Here is a 26,230-nt window from a genome sequence, read left to right as displayed (position 1 = left end):
ACGCAAGCAAACAGATTTCCAACTAACCCAAGAAATCTTCCTAGAATCCTCACAACCCCCCCAAAAAAATTTAATGAAAAGAGATTCAATAGAGGAAATAATACCTGAGGGAGCTTTGAAGAAAGAAAGAAAGGGCGTAGACAGGTAAAGAGGTCAAGACAGATTTTAACAGAACCAGACGACCACCAAAAGACAAAAAGCGACTCTTCCACCCAGACAATCTATTCTTTAAACGATTCAACATCGGTTCCCAAAACATCAAATGTCGCGGATCACCCCCAATCTGAAGACCCAGATAAAGGAAAGGAATTTTTCCCACTTTACAACAGAGAGTAGACGCAGCTTCGCATAACCATGACTCAGGGATATTAACGCCAACCAGCATTCTTTTATTAAAATTAACCTTCAAGCCAGACATAGTCTCGAAAAGCACTAGAACTGCCCGCAAAGCCCGAACATTTGCCCAACTTTTTACCCCCATCAAGAGAGTATCATCAGCAAATTGAAGGTGCGACACCGAGACCGACCCCTGTCCACCAACACTATAACCTTGAAACAAATTACGCGCCACCATAGCTTCCATAAGCACATTAAGGCCCTCAGCCGCCAGAAGAAAAAGGAAAGGAGAAAGCGGATCACCCTGCCTAAGCCCTCGCCGAAGAGGGAATTCATCAATCGGACTGCCATTAACTAGCACCGAAGTCGTAGCCGTACAAACACACTCTCTAATCCATTTCCTCCACAAAGTCGGAAAAGACATTCTTCCCATAACAGCATCAAGATACCCCCAATCCACCGAATCATAAGCTTTTTCAAAATCAACCTTGAACAGCAAAAGATCTTTTTAGACTTCCGCGCCTCATCCACCACCTCGTTAGCAATGAGAATACCATCAAGAATTTGTCTGTTCTTTACGAACGCAGTCTGAGACTCAGAGATAACACTACCAATCACTTGACGCAGCTTGTTAGCTAAAACCTTCGCCAGAATTTTATTGAGGCTTCCGACAAGCGAAATAGGGCGAAAATCATTCAGCCTTTGAGGACTATCCGTTTTGGGGATTAGAGCAATAAAAGTCGAGTTGATACCTTTCGTCAACCTGCCGTTCCGGTGAAAATCAGAAAGAAAACGCATCACGTCGCCACGAAGCTCAACCCAAAAATCTTTAATAAAGCCAAAATTAATTCCATCAGGGCCTGGGCTTTTATAACTATCGCAATCCCACACAGCTAGCTTCACTTCATTCTCCGAAAAAGGTTTGGTTAAACTTCCAATCTCCATCGGATTTAACCTCTTGAACTGAAGGTCGTCAACCCCAGGTCTATCCACATTAGGAGCCTGAAAATGAGACTCAAAATGTGAGAACACCGCCTGCCTAATAGGATTAACACCCTCCAACGTAACCCCATCAACCTGAATGACGGACAAAGCGTTACTTCGACGACGACTTGCCAAAACTGAATGAAAATACTTAGAATTTGCATCGCCTTCCTTGAGCCACAGCGAACGAGATTGTTGCCAGCTAATGCTAGCATGCAACCTAGAAAGCGAGTGAATGTCATGCGAAACCCCATGAAGCTCAACGAGATCCTCCTCAGAGATATCATCTTCCTCCCCCTTCTCATCAAGAGTTGTCAGCCTGGTCTTCAAATTATCTATACGACTAGGAAGATTCTGAGCATGAGTCTTATGCCAATCTTTTAAAGCCACCTTAATCATCTTAAGTTTTTCCTTTAAAACATAACCACCCCAACCATCGACTTGGAAATAATTCCACTTATCTCTAACAAACAAGTTATACCCAGGTATATCTTTCCAGCACTTAAGCATCTGCGACGGTCTTGGCCCCCAATCTTCCTCATCCGCACACAAGACCAGAGGACAATGATCAGACAACCCCCTTAGTTTGGCCATTTGCTTACAGTTAGGCCAATTCAAACACCACTCCTCTGAGAGAAGAAACCTATCAAGACGGCTCATCGAGCGACCATCCCCTTTAAACCAAGTAAATTTACGTCCAATTAAGGGAAGATCAATCAACGTGTTATCTTCAATAAACCGATTAAAAGGGATATGATCCGAGGATCGATGCCCATCCCTAACCGATCGTCTTTCATCAATGTGTTTGACCGCATTAAAATCCGCACACACACACACCTTCTTCCCTGCCAGCAAGTGAAGCCGCACCGAAAGAAGATCCCACAGCCCTTGCTTAGCCCCATCTTCACAGGGCGCATAGACATTTGCCACATAAAATTCTTCCCCTGTCTTTGAGAACCGCCCATGACACCACAGCACATGCTCTCGGCTCTCAGTCGACCACACCTCCACCTCCGAAGAATCCCACAAAGTTAGAAGCCCTCCAGATGCCCCAACCGATGGACGATAAGAAAAACCATGCGAGGAGTTACCCCAGAGAGTCGAGCTAAGAAAAGTATCACAAATTTGCAACTTAGTTTCTTGAATACACAGAATGAAGGGTTTCAACTCCCCCACCATCTTACGCACTTCCTTCCTCTTCTTTGGGCCTCCCAGCCCTCTAACATTCCAATAAATAATCTTCATAACAGACTCTCTCCCCCTTCCCTAACAAGAGAAAAACACCACTAGCACCCATTCTCCTTCCTGAAACCCCCCGACTCGACCATCAACCCTGAATCTGCCCTCTTGCCTTTACTCTCCCTAGAAAGAATATTGAACATATTCACATTGTCCCCCTTAAACTTAACCCCAATAGCTTTCCCAATCCCCCACACATCATCCACCGCCAACTGGTCACTGCCGTGAACAGCCACCCAATTCGTCCAATCGTTGTTTATAGAACCCGACGAAACTGAATCTCAAGATGAAACATGACGGCTCATAGAGCAGGATCGATTAAACCCATCCCCGCCCTGCGCCGACGAACAATCTTCTTTAAGGCCTTTAACACCTCACAGCGATCTTTGCTTGGCATCCTAGCCACTTTTTTAAGACTATGGAATGGATGACGCAGCACACCTCCTGCTTTCCGTCTCCTCGGATCCAGATCCACTTTCCGCTTAAGGCTCGGTCCGTTAAGAATCTGCTCTTACTTTTCTTACTTGCTGAGAAGATCACTCCCGCATCCCCATAATTCTGATCATGTAACCACTCCAAACTCCAAGGCCCAAATATAGTGGAACGCCTCGCCTCCGCGGGACAAGTACTATTGCGCTTACTAAGAAGCGGCCGACAAATAGAACGAGCCACTGCATCCCCCGATGGGGGAGACACATCTGTCCGACCAACTGGTTCTCCCACCACTTCCTGAGAGTCCATTCTTAAAACTGAATTGGTCCCAACTCCCGCCGAACCAGGATTAGCTTCAAGCTTATCTAGAAACTCTTCATCCTGCATGCCTTGAGGTTCATTATGATCCTCCGCTTCAATTCCTTCCTTAAACTTATTAACTAGCAAATCAACATTGCGATTAACCTCCTGATCCTCTTGACCCTCGCCACAAGAAGATTTTGCCTCACTCTCCTCTTCAAAGAGACAGGAATCCTCTCCCAAAGCATACCCCCACTCCTCCACAATCTTAATATCTACTTGAATGCTTAATAGAAGTAACATATTAATATAAAATCTTATACACAGAAATGAACTTTTTACAAGTAAAGAAATGAATGCTTAATATAAATAATATACGGGATGAACATATCACAATATTTCTTAATATACGGAGATGAACATTTTACAAATAAAAAAAATAAAAGTTTAACATAAATCTTATACACGGAGATGAAAATTTAATACCAAAAATTAATACAAACTTATATATACCATATACCCTAAAAACACAAACACATTATAATAAAAAAAATTAAGAAAACCAAACTATAAATGTTATTTTAAAATATTTCCGTTTTATTAAAAAAAATAACATTTATATTCTTTATAGAAAAAAACTAAGCCGTGTGAATTATTCTAGTGCTATAAAAAATAAAAGATGTCATTATTACAACTGTCTTACATTTACATTAACTGACTCTTCAATTTGAGTGGAAGCTAGCTGAAGCAAAAGTAATCAATGCAAAAAAAAAAATCATACCAATAAAATTTTATACATGCCAATAAAAAAAGTGCAAAGACACAATTATAAAAAAAAAAAACTTAAAAAAAATTCTGAGTAGTCTCAGCCAGCTAGTCTCACTTTTGTTGAGATTTCTTATTGCTCTTTGCAGCAAAATTTCTTTGTTTCATTTTGTAAAGTAAGATTGCCATTTCTGTATGGATATTACCAATTTCCAAGTTTGGTGGTCGCAATCGCAATCGCAATTTATATCAGTAAACATTTTGAAGAGCTCTACATCATCCTGCTGCTTCAATGAAACCCAGTTCTGACGAGGAACTTCTCCACCTTCAACCTTCGTCGGTTTACGCTGGATCTTAAAGACTCTAAAAAATAGTGGGAGGCTAGGATGTACGTTTCGATATGCACACAGGTGCTCGAAAGCTAAGATAAACGCCCATGAATTTGGATGGAGTTGCGAGGGAGGTACCCGTAGAGTTTGGAGAACGCCGATCACAAGAGGGTTGAACGGTAAACGAAACCCCAGCTCCTTAAAGACGAATTCGTACATAGCAAAACCGTGCTTGTCAAAGGAGGAGCACACTCTCTGACCCTCGTCGGGCATGTACGTCAACCAATTTACACGGTCATTTCTCCTTCTCTGCTCGACAATCGTATGCAATTTTGGATCGTCGGGGGAAAGCACATAGGTTATTCCTCGGGGTTCTGGACCGACCTAGTCCAAATCGGGATCCGTAATTGTGTCGACCATCTTATACTTCTCGGCCCCCTGGCTCTCCACCACCTCTTCGGTATCTGACATATTAAAACCTGAAAATGCAGTGAAAACAAAGTGAATTCGACAATCAATCAAATCCACCCTTTCACCACAATTCAAGTGAAATGGCGCAAGATAGGGCGAGGACGCTGTCTCCGACCAAAGCCCTTATCAAACAGCAAGCATAAAACCGAGGAGGATAAACGAACAACAAACAAAACGAGGAGAAACTCCTCCCCGTCACGAATTTTTACAACAAAATTCGTTCCTAAAATTTTTCTAAGTTAAAAACGGGGACAAGCTCCCCGTCACGAAGTTTTACATCAAAATTTCGTTCCTAAATTTTTTCTAAGTAAAAAACGGGGACAATATCCCTGTCACGAAATTTTACATCAAAATTTCGTTCCTAAATTTTTTCTAAGTAAAAAACGGGGACAAGCTCCCTGTCACGAAATTTTTACGAGCAGGCACTAAGATTTCCAAAAATTCATCCTAAATCTACGTATTGCTCGTGAAATTCATCATGTTCATCTAATAGTTCGTCAGATTCATGAATGTTCTTTGTCCAAAGCCCAGAAAAACAACTAAACTGGGCAAAAACAGTAAAAAACCAGATCTAAACATGCAATTTCAAGAAGAAAGTCGAAGATTACCTTGATGTTGGAAGAAAATCGAAGGAATAAGATGTGACACTTGAACAAGAACTCCAGAGATTAACAGAAACGGTAAAACGAAGAGAGAGAGTGAAAAGTTCTCTCTATTTAAAGAGATCGAAAGCCTTGGCAACAAAAAGACGCTTTAATCCAACGGTTCACACACCCCCTCGTAAAATAAAAAGCAGTAAATGCACCCTTTCACATCCCCAATACAAATTTCTCCTCGTCGATAAGTTACGAGCACAAATTCCTAAAAAGAAATAATATCTAACGAGCACGTGCTCGCACAAAACGTAACGTTTCACAAAATTCCTCCTCGCGAATTACTTACGAACAATAAATCCCACTTCCTCGTAATAACCTCCTCGTAAACATCATGAGGAGCACACAAACTTTTACGAGCACATCCTCATAAACATACACCAAATGTTTGCTACGAGCAAGGTTTGAATGAGCATCTCCTCATGAACAAAAAGTAACAGAGGTAACGAGGACATCTCTCTTCGGCATTGGGCTTGAATCTAAAAGTCATTACTCCTATGCCTAGGAGCAAAAACTTGGGGGGCTCCTGTTCTGGACTAGACTAGAACTAGTCCACTTCATACCCCCTAAGTCCATAATGGCTTGCCCCACCACATCCATGTTAGCAGAACATGGTGGAACCTCGCCACCAAGATAGGAGCAGATCCCTGCTTCACCCACTATCTAAGGGTAATATCTTGGCAGTCCATCTTATTGGGCCTAACCTGATCCAACCCAATAAAAGGACCTTTGGCCCAGAGTTAGGGGCTATATAAGCTCTCATATACAGGAGAGCTAGGTAACATTATTCATTCACTCAATTACTTTCTCACTCTTGTATCTCTCTTGCTTTCATTCCCTCTCTAACTTTGGTATCGGAGCACCTGCAGGTACAACCCCCCCCCCCCCCCACCCCCTCTGTGGATCAGCTGCTCGACCCGCCGTCAACTACATGCTCAACGGACTGCTAGCTGGCCATCCACCTGATCTGATCAACAGTTAAGATCAAAGGTCATTGTTGGGTTTTTGTATGTTGGCTACATTTTGCAAAAACATCTTTTAGCCAAGTGTTGAGACACATGTGCGTACACCAAGTGTTGAGACACATGTAACAACACTTGTATGTCTGACTGTTCGCGCCAGCTAGCGTTTTTATTTTCTATTCAATCTTTCGAAGATTTGATTGAAGAATTATTTCGTGGTTTCTTACACAACAAGGCGCACATGGTCTATTGTTTCTGAAGGCATCCGAACCCTAGTTCTATTTTCTAAAGGAATAAAATAACTTTTAGAAAATATAATATTTGTTTCAAAAATATATCTTGTGAAGATTGCTGCAGAAAATATAAAAGATTTATTTCAAATAAATTTTTGTGCTTCAAGAAGATTAGAAGATTTAATTTTAAAATATAGGGTAAATAGTGTTATACCCCCCTGCAAAATAGGTGATTTTTGCGTTACCCCCTGCAAAATATTTTTTTAAGATTACCCCCCTGCAATATCAAGATTCCTTGCGTTACCCCCTGGCTCAACAAGTGGACATATGACATGGACGAATCTTGACGTGGCATGACATGTGGAAATTAATTTATTTTTTATTTATTTTTAATTGCCAACTCAGTAATTATTTATTTTTTAATTAAAAAAAATGAAAAAAAAAACCTTTTTTTTTTAAAGAAACTTTTTTTTTTTACGAACCTAGGTAAAAGAAAGTTGTAATAAAAAATTGCTAACTCAGTTTTGTTCTTTTTCGTCTTCACAGTTTCGTTCTTCTTCTTCGTCGTTTCTTTCTTCGAGTTCGCCGTTTCCTTCTTCTTGGTGTTCGTCGGTTTCATCTTCGTTTTCGATCCGTTCATATTCAGCGATTGTTGTTCGTTTTCAATTTCAATTTGGGGGTTAGGGCAAATCTATTTTCATCTTGAATGAAACCCAACTTTCTATCTTCTTTCTTTCTATTTTCCGTAAAAAAAAAGTTGTTTCTTTCTATTATTATTAGTTATTATTATTATTGTTGTATTTGCTATTTTTTATATATATATATATATATATATATATATATATATATATATATATATATATATAATGTATTATATTTTATATATATATAATAACAACTTTTAGTAAAAAAAAAAAATTAACAAAACTTTCTTTTAAGTAAGTTCGTAAAAATATAACAACTTTTAAGTTATTTTTTTCATTAAAAAAATAAATAATTACTGAGTTGGCATTTAAAAATAAATAAAAAAATTAATTAATTTCCACGTGTGCTGCCACGTCAAGATTCGTCCATGTCATATGTCCACTTGTTGAGTCAGGGGGGTAACGCAAAGAATCTTGACATTGCAGGGGGGTAATCTCAAAAAAAAAATTGCAAGGGGGTAACGCAAAACTCACTTATTTTGCAGGGGGTATAACACTATTTACCCTAAAATATATTTACAACAAATATATTTTTGAGAGTAATATTTGATGCAAAGAAAGATTTGGTAAAAATATATATTTTGCATCTAGAAGATTTCTTGGAGCTGAAGCATTATGAAAAGCCCACGAGGCTCTGCTATTTAAAGGGTGCTGCTAACCCTATTTTATTCACCGAAACTTGAAGCTAAAATAGAATATCAAAGATGTAGTCTTTTAAGGGTTTCGTGTCTTTAAGCCACTCTCTAGGAGAGTTGGTGTAAAGTGAACCACTCGGGTTGTGAGATGGTCACTATGTCCTCACTCAGAAACCTATAGGTAATGAGTTGAGTATTGTAATTGGAGGAAGCTTTTAAGCAACTCCAAATTGTGAACTTAGTCGTTGGCTAGGTGGTGATGTTATTGAAGTGTGTCTTCATCTTTGTCAAGGAGAGTGTCTCCATTCTGTTGTTATTGAAATCCTTACTAGTTGTAAGGTTGAGGGGAGTGAGACGGGGTCTCATATCTAGGAGTTCCTAGGTAGAAGTTGCATTGGGTAGGGATTAAGTGAGGAGTTGTAAACGGGGGAGTTTAGCTCTGAATTAATACTGCTGATAGTGAATTTCCTCCTGGATTGGTATCCCCCAGATTAGGCTGTTAGGCTGAACTGGGTTAACAATTATGTGTGTTGTTTATGCTTTTCAGTATCTGTTTTTAATGCCCTGCTTTATTGTTCTTACTGCTAAGACAAGTGTTACGACAAGTGTCTGAACATCGTGGACAACACTTGTCTACTGTGTACCAGAATTTCAGTCATCAATAAATTTTGCTATTTCAACAAAAAAAAAGTTTCCTTGAATTGACAGTTATATCCTATTGTTCATTAGTCCTTGACTCCTTGTGGATTCGATACTCTTTTTATTACGACTATATACTCATGCACTTGCGAGCGTGTCAAGAATCAAGAGGGCTTGATCATCGGATTTGATTACGGTTTAGAGAACATATGTCAAGGGAGAATTGAAGATCACAATCAAGGATCGGTGGAAATTGAAGAATGAGGATTGAAATCGGGATCTTGTTGAAGATCATTGGAAAGTGAAGAGTTTCGACATTGATTGGAGTGTGGCTTGCAATTGTTGTGTATCGTTCTCTTACTTTCTTTGTATACTTTTGTATCAACAATATTTTGAGAAAAATAGTGAGGACGGAGAAAATCCAGAACTCCCTAATCAATTGCTTTACTTTCTTTATCACATTTTAATTGTTATTAATTTGCGTTGAAATTGTATCAAACTCGTCATACGCATTGTCTTTCTTTTCAATATGTTCGATGATAGACGTTTGGTCTAGGAACCACTTCTGTATCACAAAATCACAATTTTTTTAAAAAAACTTCAAAGTTCTTGGAAATAACTCCTTCAAATGTACGGTGCCAATCCATTGGTCACACCTGAAACTTACCTCAATTTCCTCCCAACACTCTTACTACTAAATACAATTTGTAGTGGATCATTTTGATATGTAAAGAGGCACAATCAACCAAACACAAAATCTCAAAAAGATACACATAGGCTCAGAGCCAAAGACTCGTGAGTTAACAAAAACTGATTAATACTAGTAAGTTTACAAAAACTCCAACACTTTATAATAATAAAAGCATTTATAGTAGTAATAATTAACACACTCCTTTTAACTGATTATCAATAAGTTAACACAAAGTCATGCATGGTGAAATTATTCTAACACCAACAAACTGATTAATACTAATAAGTTAACACAAATTCTTTTTTTATACCAACGAACACAAGATATGTAGCATCTGGAAACATATATATCAGAGGTCATCCTTTTTGTGATTTGATCGGTCGCCTCCATCATGCTTTATAAAAATTAAAATATTGCCTTTCAATGATTATTTGGAAGTGGTTTTCCTTCCAAAAAGGCTTTAAACAACACCAACGAACTCTCAGGTTGAGTAGCTGGAGCTGCACCACCTGCCCCCCCTACGGTTGCAAATGTAAGGATATCCCCATATACTTGATTCCATCCAGCAACCTAAACAATCAAATATCAAAATAAATTAGTTTTAAAGGTAGCACTGAAAATATAGTAAAGGTTATGTTTGGCAACCAAAAGAGCACATAAATAAAGATCTTATTATATATTATAAATAATATTTTCCCGTTGGTAGTGGGAATGCATTGAACATGTACTTGAACCCCAGGGTACGTGGTTCGATTCACACTGTATTCATAGAGGATGCAAATTGAGAAAGTTCATACCCGAAAGCAGGGTCGTCCCTGAGAATTTAGGTGCCCTATGCAACTTATAATGTTGGTGCCACATTTTTTTACAAGTCATTTTACACGGACGCACGCACGCACACGGGAGTGCACGCACGCACGTATACGCACACTAGATAAAAAAAGGGTGCCCCTAAGATTTTATTGTCCTGTGTGGTCGCTCTTCTGGAACACCATATGGAACCCTTCTGCCCGAAAGGATAACAAAATTTGAAACAACAACGCATGCTTACCAATTTCCATTGAAGAATTATCATTCTCTGGCTCAACATCTTTGTTCTTCTTAGTGTTCTTTCGTGGTTGTGGTGGCTTCTTTGCGGATTTAGCAGCAAAACCCGAAAAGTTTTTTTTTCTTTTTCTGGTTCATATATATATTCCTCGATCTTCTATATTAATATTAGTATGTGTTTGGTTTTTGTCGAAGATTCTATACCGTTTTCCACACTATTTCTCTTCATCTTCCACTTTCTATCTTTATTTTCCACCAGATGTGCTTATTTTCCAGAAATTGCTAGAATCACGTTTGGAGAAGGAAGACTCGCGTTTGGGGTTGTGAAACTCCAAACCAAATAGACACTTAGTCGCTGAGATTTACTTACTTTTATTTTCATTTGAGATTTGATAGGTTTGCCAAGATGTTGGTACGTCAAATTGTTACAACATTAAAAAACTCACGTTTAGTAGATTTCAAACATAAAAAAATTGGTCAAATCACGATGTTTGTACGTCAAATTGTTACGGCGTTTCTTTTACTATCATGTAGCTACTTAGTTTATGATTTCCAATTCCGCGTGAAAGACTTGCTAGGGCATTCCGTTCAACAAGGTATAGATGCTTTCGGTTCTCACTCAATTTCTGTTGTTAGTAGTTTTCTTCTTCAACTTTTTCTAACACACAGTGGTTTTCTAATTAGTGAACTATATTTGGAAAAAATGTTGATCTTCTCAGCCAACTAGTCTCACTTTTGTTGAGATTCATTATTGCTCTTTGCAGCAAAATTTATTTGCTTCATTTTGTAAAGTGAGATTGCCATTTCTGTATGGATATTACCAATTTCCAAGTTCGGTGGTCGCAATCGCAATTCATCATACATGAAAATAAAGAATCCACTACATCAACCACAAATAATTGGATCATTTCTGAGCAAGAAAATATTCCCATTTTTCACACTTTACTCATTCCTCATTTTTCACTGTATTTTTAGAGGATGCAAATTGAGAAAGTTCATACCCGAAAGTAGGGTCGTACGTCCCTGAGATTTTAGGTGCCCTATGCAACTTATAATGTTGGTGCCACATTTTTTTACAAGTCATTTTACACGGACACACGCACGCACACGGGAGTGCACGCACACACATACACACACTAGATAAAAAAAGTGTGCCCCTAAGATTTTATTGTCTTGTGCGGTCGCTCTTCTGGAACACCCTATGGATCCCTTCTGCCCGAAAGGATAACAAAATTTGAAACAACAACGCAGGCTTACCAATTTCCATTGAAGAATTATCATTCTCTGGCTCAACATCTTTGTTCTTCTTAGTGTTCTTTCGTGGTTGTGGTGGCTTCTTTGCGGATTTAGCAGCAAAACCCGAAAAGTTTTTTTTTCTTTTTCTGGTTCATATATATATTCCTCGATCTTCTATATTAATATTAGTATGTGTTTGGTTTTTGTCGAAGATTCTATACCGTTTTCCACACTATTTCTCTTCATCTTCCACTTTCTATCTTTATTTTCCACCAGATGTGCTTATTTTCCAGAAATTGCTAGAATCACGTTTGGAGAAGGAAGACTCGCGTTTGGGGTTGTGAAACTCCAAACCAAATAGACACTTAGTCGCTGAGATTTACTTACTTTTATTTTCATTTGAGATTTGATAGGTTTGCCAAGATGTTGGTACGTCAAATTGTTACAACATTAAAAAACTCACGTTTAGTAGATTTCAAACATAAAAAAATTGGTCAAATCACGATGTTTGTACGTCAAATTGTTACGGCGTTTCTTTTACTATCATGTAGCTACTTAGTTTATGATTTCCAATTCCGCGTGAAAGACTTGCTAGGGCATTCCGTTCAACAAGGTATAGATGCTTTCGGTTCTCACTCAATTTCTGTTGTTAGTAGTTTTCTTCTTCAACTTTTTCTAACACACAGTGGTTTTCTAATTAGTGAACTATATTTGGAAAAAATGTTGATCTTCTCAGCCAACTAGTCTCACTTTTGTTGAGATTCATTATTGCTCTTTGCAGCAAAATTTATTTGCTTCATTTTGTAAAGTGAGATTGCCATTTCTGTATGGATATTACCAATTTCCAAGTTCGGTGGTCGCAATCGCAATTCATCATACATGAAAATAAAGAATCCACTACATCAACCACAAATAATTGGATCATTTCTGAGCAAGAAAATATTCCCATTTTTCACACTTTACTCATTCCTCATTTTTCACTGTATTTTTAGAGGATGCAAATTGAGAAAGTTCATACCCGAAAGTAGGGTCGTACGTCCCTGAGATTTTAGGTGCCCTATGCAACTTATAATGTTGGTGCCACATTTTTTTACAAGTCATTTTACACGGACACACGCACGCACACGGGAGTGCACGCACACACATACACACACTAGATAAAAAAAGTGTGCCCCTAAGATTTTATTGTCTTGTGCGGTCGCTCTTCTGGAACACCCTATGGATCCCTTCTGCCCGAAAGGATAACAAAATTTGAAACAACAACGCAGGCTTACCAATTTCCATTGAAGAATTATCATTCTCTGGCTCAACATCTTTGTTCTTCTTAGTGTTCTTTCGTGGTTGTGGTGGCTTCTTTGCGGATTTAGCAGCAAAACCCGAAAAGTTTTTTTTTTCTGGTTCATATATATTCCTCGTTCTTCTATATTAATATTAGTATGTGTTTGGTTTTTGTCGAAGATTCTATACAGTTTTCCACACTATTTCTCTTCATCTTCAACTTTCTATCTTTATTTTCCACCAAACCGGTGGAAAATAACACCGATCTTAGTACCATGTTTGTGTTGATTACTAATCTGCCATAAAATTCATATATATTCATATATATATTCTGCGTCGGTGGAATATATTCATATATATTCGTTCTTCTATACTATATGGACTATTCACTTTCTATCTTTATGTAAGAATTCATTTTGATTTCCCATCTTAGTACCATGTTTGTGTTGATTTTCCGTCATGGTATGTTTGTTCTGATTTTCTGTCTTGGTACGATGTTTGTTTTGTTCAGATTTGTAGATTTGCTTTGATCCAAATTCAGTGCACATTCAATGACTTTAGCGTCTTCGACGTTGTAAATCCGGAGGCGTGACTATTCCAAGCATTTGGATTTTTTCATATATCAATTGTAGGCTTTGTCATTTAGCTAATTTATGCTATTAACTCTGATGCTATGAGCTTGTTCGTAGATTCATTCTTTTTAGTTTTTAGCGAAATTGAATTTGTAATAATTTCAATTGATGTACTTTACAAATTTGAAAGAATGAAGATCATTGTTTCTATAATAAAATAAAATAAAGTATAAAGTGGTACTATGATGTGGTTTGATTAGATGTATGTGTAAGTAAAACAATTTTACACCATCAGTGCACAATTAATTTCAAAATATACTATACTAAATATTATGACGTTCTCAACAATAATAAAAACCTACTATACTAAATGTAGACAAGAGATCTCTTATATTCTATGCTTATTCCGAAAAGCTAACCCTAAATCTAATTATTTCCATGTGTGCATGTCACATAAGAAAAGATGCACAATCAGATGCCCAGTTGTCCATATCGAGGGTAAAATGAGAAAATTTTCACATTGTAGGGGGGTAAACAGAGAAAAAATTTGCACAGGGGGTAAACGAAAAATCCCTAATTTTGCAGGGGGTAAACAGTCATTTACCCTAAAAAAAATTAAATTTGTCTTTTAAATCTCAATCCTTTATCTGATCGGGAGAAGCTGATATATTTAAACAATATGCACATAGTTGGAGATGACAACGACAGTGATTTAGAAGTTGACATTCCATCAGATTTACTGATTCGAAATTCAGGTGATCCTCTTGCTTCTATCGTTGAAAGCACATATCCACATTTTTTACAAAACATGAAAGATATAACATATTTCAAAAATAGAGCTATATTATCTGCTAAAAATTCTATAGTCGAGACAATAAATTAATTATTATATGTTGGATTTAATTCATGGTGAAGAAAAGACATATTTGAGTTATGATACTCCAATCCACACAATATAGATGTCATGTAGTGGATGATGGTCACACTTCGGAATTTTTGAACATGATTTCTACATCAGGGCTTCCAAATCACAAGTTGAGACTTAAAGTTGGAGTTCTAGTTATACCATTAAGAAATTTGAATAAAAAATTTGGATTATGCAATGAAAAAGACTTATTATTAATTACAAGAATGAGAAAACGTGTTCTAGAAAGTTATTTTAGGAAGTAATATTGATGATTAAGTTTTCATACCTAGATTGTCTCTAACACCATCTGACGTAAGGATTCCCTTTAAATTTCAACGGAGACAATTTTTTTTAATTGTTTCTTTTGCGATGACTATTAATGAGAGTCAATGACAATCTCTTAAGCATGTTGAGATATATTTTTCGTCGCTAGTGTTTTCACATGGTTAGTGGTATATTGCAATTAGAGAATATTGAAAATATTGATTATCGACGAAGACGGTGAATATATAAATAAGACATCATATATAATCTATAAAGAAGTATTTCGTAATATACCATAATTTCTATTGTATGAAAATTTTTCTAAATTTTGTTGAATTAATTTTTAATGTTATTCAACCTTTTTTTAAAATACTTTTTAACATTACAATTTTTTTTGTTACATACTAGTTTAAAGACCTGTGCATTCGCACGGGTCATTGACTTTTATTTGATATTTAAGTTTGTCATTATTTTATGATAGAAAATGTATTTAGAATATAAGTGAAACTATTGTGCTATTTTTTGTAAAACTTATTAAATGAATAAATTTGATTATATTTATCAATGATAAATTATCCAACTTTTTATGTATCTGTCACAAATAATAGTCACGTGCATATTTTTTAATAAAAAAATAGAAATTTGATTAGGAATATTTAGGATAATTTAGTAAATTTGATAGTAATTAATTTTATTGTATTATTATATTATTATTATTATTATTAGTTAATAGTATATTTTTTATTTATTTTTTGATGAAAAATATTGTTTATGTTTCTATTTCTATATTCCTAATTTTATACATATTCATCTTATTTTTTCTATAATTTTTTTATTGACTATTTTATTCTCTTTTTTCTTTTAATAGATTATTGAGTTGATAGTATTAATCTGTTTTGATGCTATTTTTATGAGTATAGATTATTCTTTTTTGTTTCAATTTATAATATGTTTTGTTTCTATTTTTAAGCGTATCATTTTTTTTTTATTTATCTTCTTTCTATATTTTTTTATTTTATTTTTTTTTGTGAAATTACAATGAAATATATAAAACTTGCAACGTGGTTAAGCGTAATAAGGATAAATTAGTAATTTTGGTGGTAATTAATTTTAATATATTATATAGTAATAGATTAGGCTAATTAGACCGTGCGGCACAGGTCGAAGTTCTAGTTCTAATATTTATATATAATATATGCTAATACGGCTATAAAAAAAACATAACAAACATGCATTTCCTCCTTATCATAGGAACACAATGAGATTGTTGAGTTTTTTCCGTACAACCTGTTAATTTTGAAGACCCTATGCATGTAATATTAAAGACCCCACAGAATACCGAGGAATTTGGTAAGCCACAAAAAAATGAAATTGGATTATATGCTGTGCGACTGTATATTGTCATCATATTTAGATGGTCCGATTAATATCAAAAGGTTTAGATTTGATTTTAAATATAAAATTTGAAAATTTAGAACGCATGATCTTTATCAAACGGACTATATATGACCAACTACCGTGCAATCACACATCTCCGACCGCATACAATGAGGATCCAAAAACACCTACCAACCATAGACCGAGGAACACGAACTAGCATACACATGGTCAACAGTTGTAGCATTCCACGGACAATCACAGGTTTTCTAATTGTGTCTCAATGACTCCAACTACTATATAATGAAAAGAAAACATAGGCTTCGGTTGCTGTCTACCTTTTGTGTAGCAGATAATTTCATTTGTAACATTATCTCTCTATACATTGTTCTGAAAACTTTCTTCGTTTTCTCCTTTTCTCTCTACCTGTCTATGGGTGGGTAGAGACTTTGGAGAGCGTTGAAAGAATTAAGACAGATAATTTTTAAAAAAAATTAAATTATTATAAAACTAATAAAAAAAAAGTTTAGTTTCATATAGCTTGCTTATTTTCTTTCATCATGGCTTCTGATATCTCATTTGAGGATTTGAAGAAGGAGAATGTTGACCTTGTAAGCCAAATAATAGTAATCATGATTTTTAAAATGTCTCGGGTTCAAACCCGGGCTCTGCACATAGAGTGCGTTGTCCCTGCCAACTGAGCTAAGCTCACGGGACTGCATAACAATTTTTTTTAAGGTTCCAAAATTGCAATGTGGTCGTAACCACAATCATTGTAGCAACTTCTATTTAGGCATTTACATTTTTAGTTTAGTTTTCCTCTTGGTAATAACAATAATGATAACAAGTTATTATATGCGTAGGAAAACATTCCAATTGATGAAGTCTTTCAGCAGCTAAAATGTACAAAAGAGGGTCTCTCATCCGAGGAAGGGGAGAAGAGGCTCCAAATTTTTGGACCCAACAAGCTAGAGGAGATAACAGAGAGCAAACTCCTCAAGTTTTTAGGTTTTATGTGGAATCCATTATCATGGGTTATGGAGTCAGCTGCCATCATGGCCATTGTATTGGCCAATGGAGGTGTATGTAATTGATTGATTATTATTATTTAAAAATATTTCATTTCATTTTTCTCATTTGTTCTCTCTCACAATTACTTGTATGCATATATATATATATATATATATATATATATATATATATATATATATATATAATAACAGGGAAAGCCACCGGATTGGCAAGATTTCACTGGTATTATGGTGTTGCTTATCATTAACTCAACTATTAGTTTTATTGAGGAGAACAATGCCGGAAATGCTGCAGCTGCTTTGATGGCTGGTCTTGCCCCCAAAACCAAGGTATACCCGTCATTCCAACCGAGTTTAGTTCCTCGTAAAATCGATCTCATTATTTAGTTTTTGAAATTCTCACTCGAAGACTAATGTGATCAAAGATTTTCAATAGCATAAAATTAATAAGTGTAATCTCATATGATCAACCATTCAATAGATAAATAAGTCAATTTTAATTTTGTAGGTGTTGAGGGATGGAAAATGGAGTGAGCAAGAGGCAGAAATTTTGGTACCTGGAGATGTGATCAGCATCAAGTTGGGAGACATTGTCCCAGCTGATGCGCGTCTCTTGGAAGGAGATCCCTTAAAAATTGACCAGTCTGCCCTCACTGGTGAGTCATTGCCAGTAACAAGGAACCCTGGTGATGAGGTCTTCTCTGGTTCAACTTGCAAACAAGGTGAAATTGAGGCTGTTGTCATTGCCACCGGTGTCCACACCTTCTTTGGTAAGGCTGCACACCTTGTAGACAGTACCAACAATGTTGGTCACTTCCAAAAGGTATACACGATGATATCTTTCGGTTCTAGTTTATTATTATTGTGTTCATTAGTTATGTTGTTATAGCACTGACACTTCACATTGAAGGCGTGTCCGGTGTTAAGCATTATGTCAGTGTCCGACATTGATACGACATTGACAGACGTGGTTATATACAATTATTCTATTTTCTCAAAATATTATCGGTATTAATCTGTCAGTGTCTGTCCAGTGTTTGTGTCTGAGTCTGTGCTTCATCATACGTTGTTCAGCATATGAACCAAAATTGGCATATCTATGAATATTAATTTGATTGCTTTGTTTTAGGTGTTGACATCTATCGGTAACTTCTGTATCTGCTCAATTGCTGTGGGGATGTTGATTGAGATCATTGTGATGTACCCCATCCAGCATAGAGCTTACAGAGATGGTATTGACAACTTGTTGGTACTTCTCATTGGAGGTATCCCAATTGCCATGCCAACTGTCTTGTCTGTTACCATGGCTATCGGATCTCACCGCCTTTCTCAGCAAGGAGCTATTACAAAGAGAATGACAGCTATTGAAGAAATGGCAGGAATGGATGTTCTCTGCAGTGACAAGACTGGAACTCTAACTCTTAACAAGCTTACTGTGGACAAGAGCTTGATTGAGGTTTGTAACTCACATAATGATAGTGTTTACTTCAAATATGATAATGAATCAACACCTCCCTTCACCATCCATTTTCATATCTTACCTTAGTGATGGCCTTATTTAGTTCTATATCACAGTTAAATAGAGAAACCTTCAAAAATATAGAACTACAATTTATTTTACTAATAAATGAAATTTATCAAAATGAAATTCATTAGTTTTAGGTAACATGACATTTTTAAATGTTGGCTTTAATTGCATTTTTGGTCCCCCTATTTTCACTATTTTGCAGAATTGGTCCCCCTATTTTAAAATTTGACAGTTTTGGTCCCCCTAACACATAGTTTATCTAAAATATGGTGATACATCGTGTTTTAAAAGAATTTTTCTCACAATTTCATCAATATTGGTATTTTTTTCATCACCAGATCATATGTCACGTCGTTTAAAACATATCACATTATCAATTTATAGTTAAAACTTATGATAGGGGGACCAAAACTATCATATTTTAAAATAGCGGACCAAATCTGCAAAATGATAAAAATAGGGGGATCAAAGCTGCAAATAAACCTTAAATGTTTCATAGGTGTTTCATTGCAATATTAACAAATAAGAGCATAAACTTGCAATACAACAATTGTTTATGACTGCAGGTCTTCCCCACTGATATGGACAAGGACAGTGTTGTCCTATATGCAGCAAGAGCTTCAAGAGTTGAAAACCAGGATGCCATTGATGCATCAATTGTGAATATGTTGAGCGATCCCAAGGAGGTATTTATTATGATTTTTACATATTTTTGTATGAAATATTATTTGTATCCATGTAAAGTATGCAAAATGGCTTAACATTGTAAATGTAATTGGGTTATTATTATGACATGTTAGGCAAGAGAAGGAATCACTGAGGTGCATTTCTTGCCCTTTAATCCTGTGGACAAACGCACAGCTATTACCTATATTGACAAAAATGGTAACTGGCATAGAAGCAGCAAAGGTGCTCCTGAGCAAGTAAGCCAATGGATCGTATTCTTATATATAACATTCAAAATTTACTCCTTGGAAAACAATAATGACATACAATACACATCACTCAAGATATTTAACTACTTATTTATATGTATCAGATTATTGAGCTCTGTGAACTTAAGGGAGAGACTTTGAAAAGGGCACACAAAACCATCGATGAGTATGCTGAGCGCGGTCTACGTTCCTTGGCCGTTGGTTTTCAAGTGAGTAAAGGGTCTACATATGAGTGGCTATGTTTATATTTCTTAAAAATAATAGTAAATAACTTTTTTCTAACAAATGCACATGCTTACTTTCTATTTTTTGGCAGACTGTTTCAGAAAAGACCAAGGAGAGTGCAGGAGAACCATGGGTGTTCTTGGGTCTCTTACCCCTCTTTGATCCTCCTAGACATGACAGTGCTGAGACTATTCGTCGTGCTCTTGACCTCGGTGTCAATGTTAAGATGATCACTGGTGACCAACTTGCCATTGGAAAAGAAACCGGTCGCAGACTTGGAATGGGAACCAACATGTACCCTTCATCCTCCCTTCTTGGCCAATGCAAGGATGTAGCCATTGCATCAATGTCAATTGATGAACTCATTGAGAAGGCTGATGGATTTGCTGGGGTCTTCCCTGGTAATTACATTAGTTTAAAATCATACTAAACAACCTAACTAAAATAAGCAGACAAAGTTTTAAATTATGATCATTGATATTGCGTACAATTGCAGTAAAATGAGATAGATTCTGCCTCAATTATGATAAAAATAAGGTCACAGAGAAATTAAAAGAATTATGTCAGAACCTAAATCACAGTCTCAGACCTTTTTTAAAATAACATGAAAATATGCTTACAAAAATCTTTGATATGTGGTATGCAGAGCACAAGTACGAGATTGTGAAGAGGTTGCAAGATAGGAATCACATCTGTGGTATGACTGGAGATGGTGTAAACGACGCACCAGCATTGAAAAAGGCAGACATTGGTATTGCTGTTGCGGATGCAACTGATGCTGCAAGGAGTGCCTCAGACATTGTCTTGACCGAGCCAGGTTTGAGTGTGATTGTGAGTGCTGTGTTGACAAGTAGGGCCATCTTCCAGAGGATGAAGAACTACACAATCTATGCTGTTTCGATCACTATCCGTATAGTTTTTGGGTTCATGCTTGTTGCTCTAATCTGGAAATTTGACTTCTCTCCTTTCATGGTTTTGATCATCGCCGTCTTGAATGATGGAACCATCATGACCATCTCTAAGGATAGGGTGAAGCCATCTCCTGTTCCCGACTCATGGAAGCTCAACGAAATCTTTGCCACCGGAGTCGTTCTTGGAACATATATGGCCATCATGACTGCAGTTTTTTTCTATCTCATTCATGAAACCAATTTCTTCTCAGTAAGTAGTTCATGCCAACCCAACACTAAGGGAAAAAAATTAGCATAATAGAATGAAACTGACAAATATGTTTTCTTTTCAGGATATTTTTGGCGTCCACTCAATTGCAGACAGCGAGGAACAACTTAACTCAGCCCTCTACCTCCAAGTGAGTATCATAAGTCAGGCACTTATCTTTGTGACCAGGTCAAGGAGCTGGTCATTCGTGGAGCGCCCCGGTGTGATGCTTCTTGGAGCCTTCATTGCTGCACAATTGGTTGGTTAACAAACATTTCTTTCCATCAAAAAACTTATATTATCTTAACCAAAATTGGTTTTAATTAACTTTGTCATTCATTCAAATAATCTCAACCTAGGTGGCAACTGCCATTGCTGTGTATGCACACTGGGACTTCGCTAAAATCAACGGAATTGGGTGGGAATGGGCTGGAGCTATCTGGATCTACAGTGTTGTTACCTACATTCCTCTTGACATCCTAAAGTTTATTATCCGAATGGGACTCACAGGAAGCACTTGAGACAACGTGCTCGAAAATAAGGTTCGAAACAAATAGGGAATTAGCAAACAACAGCATGCATGTGGTGAATTTGAATCAAACATACTGATGTTATTGAATCTTGCAGGCTTAGAGAGCTCCTCCACACACTCAAGGGACACATTGAATCAGTTGTCAAGTTCAAGGGTCTTGACATTGAAACCATCCAACAACAATACACAGTCTTAAAAACATTTAAAGATGGAAAGAAAAGAGCCATTTCATATTTGTAAAAACACTTAGGCTGCTCATGAAGGCGTGGGAGCTTTAAATCAATTTGTCCTCTTCTTTTTATATGTCCTACATTCTTTTCTTCTTTGAAATTGGAGTGAAAATATGAGAGATGCATGGTTTCAGAATATTACAATTTATGTTTCGTGGACCTTTTATATTCCAAATCCCATTTTTACCAAGGATATATCACATTGACGATACACATAGGAGTAATTCAGATTTGTAATAATATAGATGATACACATGGCTTTTGCAGAAGCAACAGGAAATAAAGTAAACAAAATTTAAAAGGATTTCTAATACTATATTTTTAAGCTTAAAAAAGGGTAGGGTAGGGTAGGGTAGGGATGGAATTTATATGTAGTTTTTTATGTCCTATTTGTACAGTTCTTTGATCACAATTCAATACATCGATCGATCCATGTTCTTATATTTCTATCATCAGGATCAATCTGTTATATAGTGCTGATATTTGCCCAAATTTTAGATTCCCTTGACTAGATTCTAATGTCTCTTTCAAGTTCTTATGTACAAACTCACATCACATGTACATACCTCAAGTCTTTCCTAGGAACAAACTACTTGCTTTATTTCCCCCACAAGACTATAAATCCAGCTAATGTTTACTTCAATTTTCCTCTGTTACAAAACATAAAAGCTCAAACTATGACTGTGATATGGCATGACAAGGGTGAAATGGCATTTGAATAAAAATACACATGTTCCTTTCAAAAATAAAAACATATGAATGTATTTGAGTATTGACATATGAATGCTAATATTTGGGTTTAATGTTTTTCCAAGAAGTCAACTCAGATGGAATTACCTCTTCATTACAAGAAAGCACAGCATGTGCCATCAAATTACCTAGCCAACCATGGTATAACAAACCTCTTGAACCTAAACCTCCAAATAACCAATACTTACAACTACGATTTCTACCAATGAAATCATTAATACAACCAAGAAGTGGAAGAGATCCAAGTGGCGTGAGTGGAGGCATTGCCCTCAGACCAGCTCTTGCTCCAGTGAAAACCCAATCCCTTATTCCAGGATAAATAGTGGATGCCTTCGGCAGGAGCTCATGAAGAGCTTTTGAAGCTTCCTCAATTGAAACATTTGGTGATGAATTTATAGATTTCCACTCCCAAGTTGAACCGACATTTAGACTCCGAGAGCTCTCAACGGCTATCCATGCATCTGATAATATGGAAGGTCCATCCTCAGGATAACACCTGGAAGACAGGCAAGATAAATCTCAAATCAGATGACCTTGGTGGAATCTCTAGCACATTGTATTCAATGAAGGTCCCTTCCCAGAAAACAATATTCTTGAAGTAAAACGGCTCAATAGTTATTACATGAGACACCAATTGTGCCAAACTAAAGATTTTTTAGATTAAAAGCATTTGTGAGGAAAAACATTAAACTTTACCTCGTATCATCAGGCGGTTCTAGATGCACAATTACACCCCTACATGTCCTTAGAGGAAGCCTCCCAGAAATCTCAGGAAGCATATTCACTTTGGCACCGAGGCATATGATAACTGCATCGTATTCCCCTGATACTTGCAAGATATTAAATCAGTCTTATGAAACGTAAAGCTCTGCCAAAAGGTATGATCACGATCACAATAAGAAAAAGCCATCATAAAAAAAACCTAACAAAAAATATTCCAAAGCCACTAATATGCAAAATGATAGGCCCATAATTAAGCAACTATACAATAAAAGATGAACAAGTGGACTAGGGGAAAATATGCCAGCTGAAAATGGCCTAAAAGTATGAGGAGAAACAACAATGTGAGACAAGTGCAGTAAGGAGGGGGAGAGAGGGAAAAATAACAGATTGGGGGCAAGTGGCAGATAATCAAAACAATACATTATGGGAAGTAACAGAATGAGAGAATCATTTGAGAATTGAGAAGATCGGTATTGTGTGTAAGCTGAGCAGGAAGGTTAGCACTCAGTCCATGATATCATTTGTTAGTTTCATTCATTTTTATCCATCTTGTAAGGAGGTGTTTTAGGTATATCATCTTTGATCAGGGATCTTTTTCCATAGCAATACATATCATATGTGTTTGAGCTCTATCTGAAACTGTTGAAACGTTGAATAGTATTCTCACTAATAATATGCTTATTGAATCTGGAACAGAAAAGGAATTTCTTTATTGACTGACTGTATAAATCTCAGGAATCTCATTGAAATAGGATATAATTTGCAAGACACTGTTTTTGTGAGTGAAGACAGGAGGCATAGGTTCCATAGTGCTTGTGAGTGAAGACTCAATGGACACGAGCAAATAATGAAAAAGAATATTGTAATAATTTTATCAGCCTCGAAACACTGGCAAGTGGCAACTATTGGAAAGTTAAATATTTGAGCTTTCTATATATTATGATTACTGATCCTTTTCTTTATAGAAGTAAATCTCCTTTCATAAAAATACGAAATTCAATTTATTGCATCCACCATGAATAGAAGAAGTTACCCTGTTTACAGCCAAAGCAACACACAATGAACAGAAGAACAAAAATCTAAAAGAATTGCAAATCATTATTACCTTCAAACTCTGAAAGTCCATGGATAGATTTTTTGTGTAAACTCAGCTGTTTCTCCCCAGAGTCATGACTGGATGATTCTTTCACTAAATTCTCACATGCTAGAAAAAGTTCCTTATAGTATTTTGAAAATGAATGAAAGTTAGTGGTAACCTGAAAACGAAAAAGGACAAGAAAGAATTTACACAGCAAAAAAATTTAAAATTACTCATGCAAACCTCAAGGTAGTGTCGAGGATTGATATTTAGAGCTTCGGGCATAAAGAAAGCTGTATTAAATGGTAATAATACACCTGGTAAAAGACCTTGAGCCTCTTCATTATTAAGTGGTTCTACTCTGCAGCAAGGAAGACAAGTCTTGGCATTCTGAAAATAACATAAAGGCATATTGTAAGTTAGAAACTCAAGTCTAACAATTAATATTTCAGGAATGTACAAAATCAACGAGATTACATCATTCAATTTGGTCATATTCTTCATATCCATTGCCGGTCGTAAGATGCCCCTGAAGTCAGCTGATCATCAGCAATGTAAAGCAACTCTAAGATTCCAATGGAGGGTATAAAATGCAGAAAAATGAAAAGCAGTAATATGGCATTTTCATTCAAGTAAGCAACAAGAGAATGGATGTGACAGTCTTCAGTTTCAAAAAGGAAAACAATTAAAAATACCTTTTATTAACCACAAAAGCTTTCATATATTGTTCAGTTGATTCTCGAACTTGACAGTCCCTGGAGAGACTAGCTTCTTCAGCAATTCTCAAAAGCTTTATGCTCTCATTCCAACATTGAGCACCCTCCCAGAGAGGCTTAACTACATCAGGATATTTATAATTTATTTACAGATAAAATGACAATAAAATTATACATTACATTACATCATCCACACCACACCGACGACTAATCTATGTATTTGAAGATGAAAAATGTACCTTTTGGGGAATAAGGGTGAAGAAGACCTCCAGAAATTCCAGAAGCACCACCTCCAATGCCAACTTCATCATATATATCAATTTTTAGGTTCAACTCCTTAGGACTATGCTGCAAGGTGAGTTCTCACCAACATTAGGTAGGGTTATATAATATAATATACTACTAGTATTAACAAAAAAAAGAGAAAGTGAAATTGAAAGAGAGAAAAAGAAGTACCTTGAACAAATGCCAAACGACGGAAAGGCCAGCGAAACCAGCGCCAAGGACGGCGAACCTGGAGGAATGAGAATGACGTGTCAATATAGTGAGTGGTAAAGGACGAGATTGGTTGGTTATTGAAGAAGAAGAAGAAGAAAACATTACCTGAGAGGATGTTGCTGAGTTAGAGAACATTGGGACCTTACCGGAGATGATGAATGGCGGGGCAAAATCTTGGGGTTAGGGTGCGAACACAGATTCAGATTCAGGGTCTTCATTCATGCCCGTTTGTCTCTCTCTCACTGCCCAACCCCCCGTACGTTAGAGTAAAGATTTTTTTTCTTTTTTTCACAGCTCCAGCTCCAGTAAATGGTAAAGATGATAGTGGTAAATTACTTTCAAAAGGGCCAGTAAGGTTGTGACAAGTGGAGATTTCATATCTTTGATACATAATTTGTTTCAGAAGGGCCAATTTCTTATTCTACGATCAGGTATTACATGCTATCATGTCAACATGGTGATCTTTTATCCGATCTCTCTTTTTATCACTCTCTAATTGGAGATTTATTGTACAATACAATCCCTCGGCCTAAAACTAGTTTTGTTGTAAACAAATATTGACACCTTGATCAGTCTGATGTTATGTTTAACTAGTTCACTGGTTACATCACAGTTGTGTAATTCAACAGAAAAAATTATTTTACTACTTTGTTGAAGCTTTCAAAGAACCTTTAGGATAGTGATCGTGTTGACCAGAATGATGCGACTTCGCCGGTGTTTGCGGTGGTTGAGAGCGTTTGAGACCCCTGTTGAAGCGGAGGGGGGTTGTGTA

General features: G+C 36.5%; 2 protein-coding genes and 1 pseudogene across 4 annotated transcripts; 2 read left to right on the top strand and 1 right to left on the bottom strand.

The window, feature by feature from the left end:
* Nucleotides 1-17,313: 17,313 nt before the first annotated feature.
* LOC123886437 (plasma membrane ATPase 4-like) lies at nt 17,314-17,980 on the top strand. Its single transcript, XM_045935752.1, has 3 exons — nt 17,314-17,415; nt 17,594-17,908; nt 17,975-17,980. The coding sequence occupies exons 1-3, from the start codon at nt 17,314-17,316 to the stop codon at nt 17,978-17,980; spliced, it is 423 nt and encodes a 140-aa protein (XP_045791708.1).
* LOC123882825 lies at nt 17,600-21,819 on the top strand (annotated as a pseudogene).
* Nucleotides 21,820-22,401: 582 nt separating this feature from the next.
* LOC123882823 lies at nt 22,402-26,004 on the bottom strand. Of its 3 annotated transcripts, XM_045931427.1 has the most exons (9): nt 25,564-25,989; nt 25,417-25,474; nt 25,200-25,308; nt 24,940-25,081; nt 24,722-24,773; nt 24,488-24,634; nt 24,272-24,383; nt 23,140-23,266; nt 22,402-22,939 (listed from the first exon to the last, which is right to left on the bottom strand). In XM_045931427.1, exons 1-9 carry the CDS (start codon nt 25,674-25,676, stop codon nt 22,480-22,482), a joined length of 1,320 nt encoding a protein of 439 aa, XP_045787383.1. In that variant the 5' UTR covers nt 25,677-25,989; the 3' UTR covers nt 22,402-22,479. The 3 variants fall into 3 exon arrangements, with proteins under 3 accessions (XP_045787383.1, XP_045787381.1, XP_045787382.1); XM_045931425.1 differs by having other exon boundaries at nt 24,488-24,773; nt 25,564-26,004; XM_045931426.1 differs by having other exon boundaries at nt 25,417-26,003.
* Nucleotides 26,005-26,230: the final 226 nt, after the last annotated feature.

This window comes from Trifolium pratense, linkage group LG5 (genome assembly GCF_020283565.1).
Source record: "Trifolium pratense cultivar HEN17-A07 linkage group LG5, ARS_RC_1.1, whole genome shotgun sequence".
In the NCBI taxonomy this organism is placed as follows: Eukaryota; Viridiplantae; Streptophyta; class Magnoliopsida; order Fabales; family Fabaceae; genus Trifolium; species Trifolium pratense.
This window is presented reverse-complemented; position numbering and strand designations above follow the sequence as displayed.

Coding starts and splice junctions, on each gene's coding strand:
- LOC123882823 (XM_045931425.1), bottom strand. CDS start 25,676: ATGAAGACCCTGAATCTGAATCTGTGTTCGCACCCTAACCCCAAGATT. Junction 25,309..25,416: donor TCGTTTGGCATTTGTTCAAG/GTACTTCTTTTT, acceptor CTCACCTTGCAG/CATAGTCCTAAGGAGTTGAA. Junction 22,940..23,139: donor GAACCGCCTGATGATACGAG/GTAAAGTTTAAT, acceptor CCTGTCTTCCAG/GTGTTATCCTGAGGATGGAC.
- LOC123886437 (XM_045935752.1), top strand. CDS start 17,314: ATGGTGTTGCTTATCATTAACTCAACTATTAGTTTTATTGAGGAGAAC. Junction 17,416..17,593: donor GTCTTGCCCCCAAAACCAAG/GTATACCCGTCA, acceptor TTAATTTTGTAG/GTGTTGAGGGATGGAAAATG.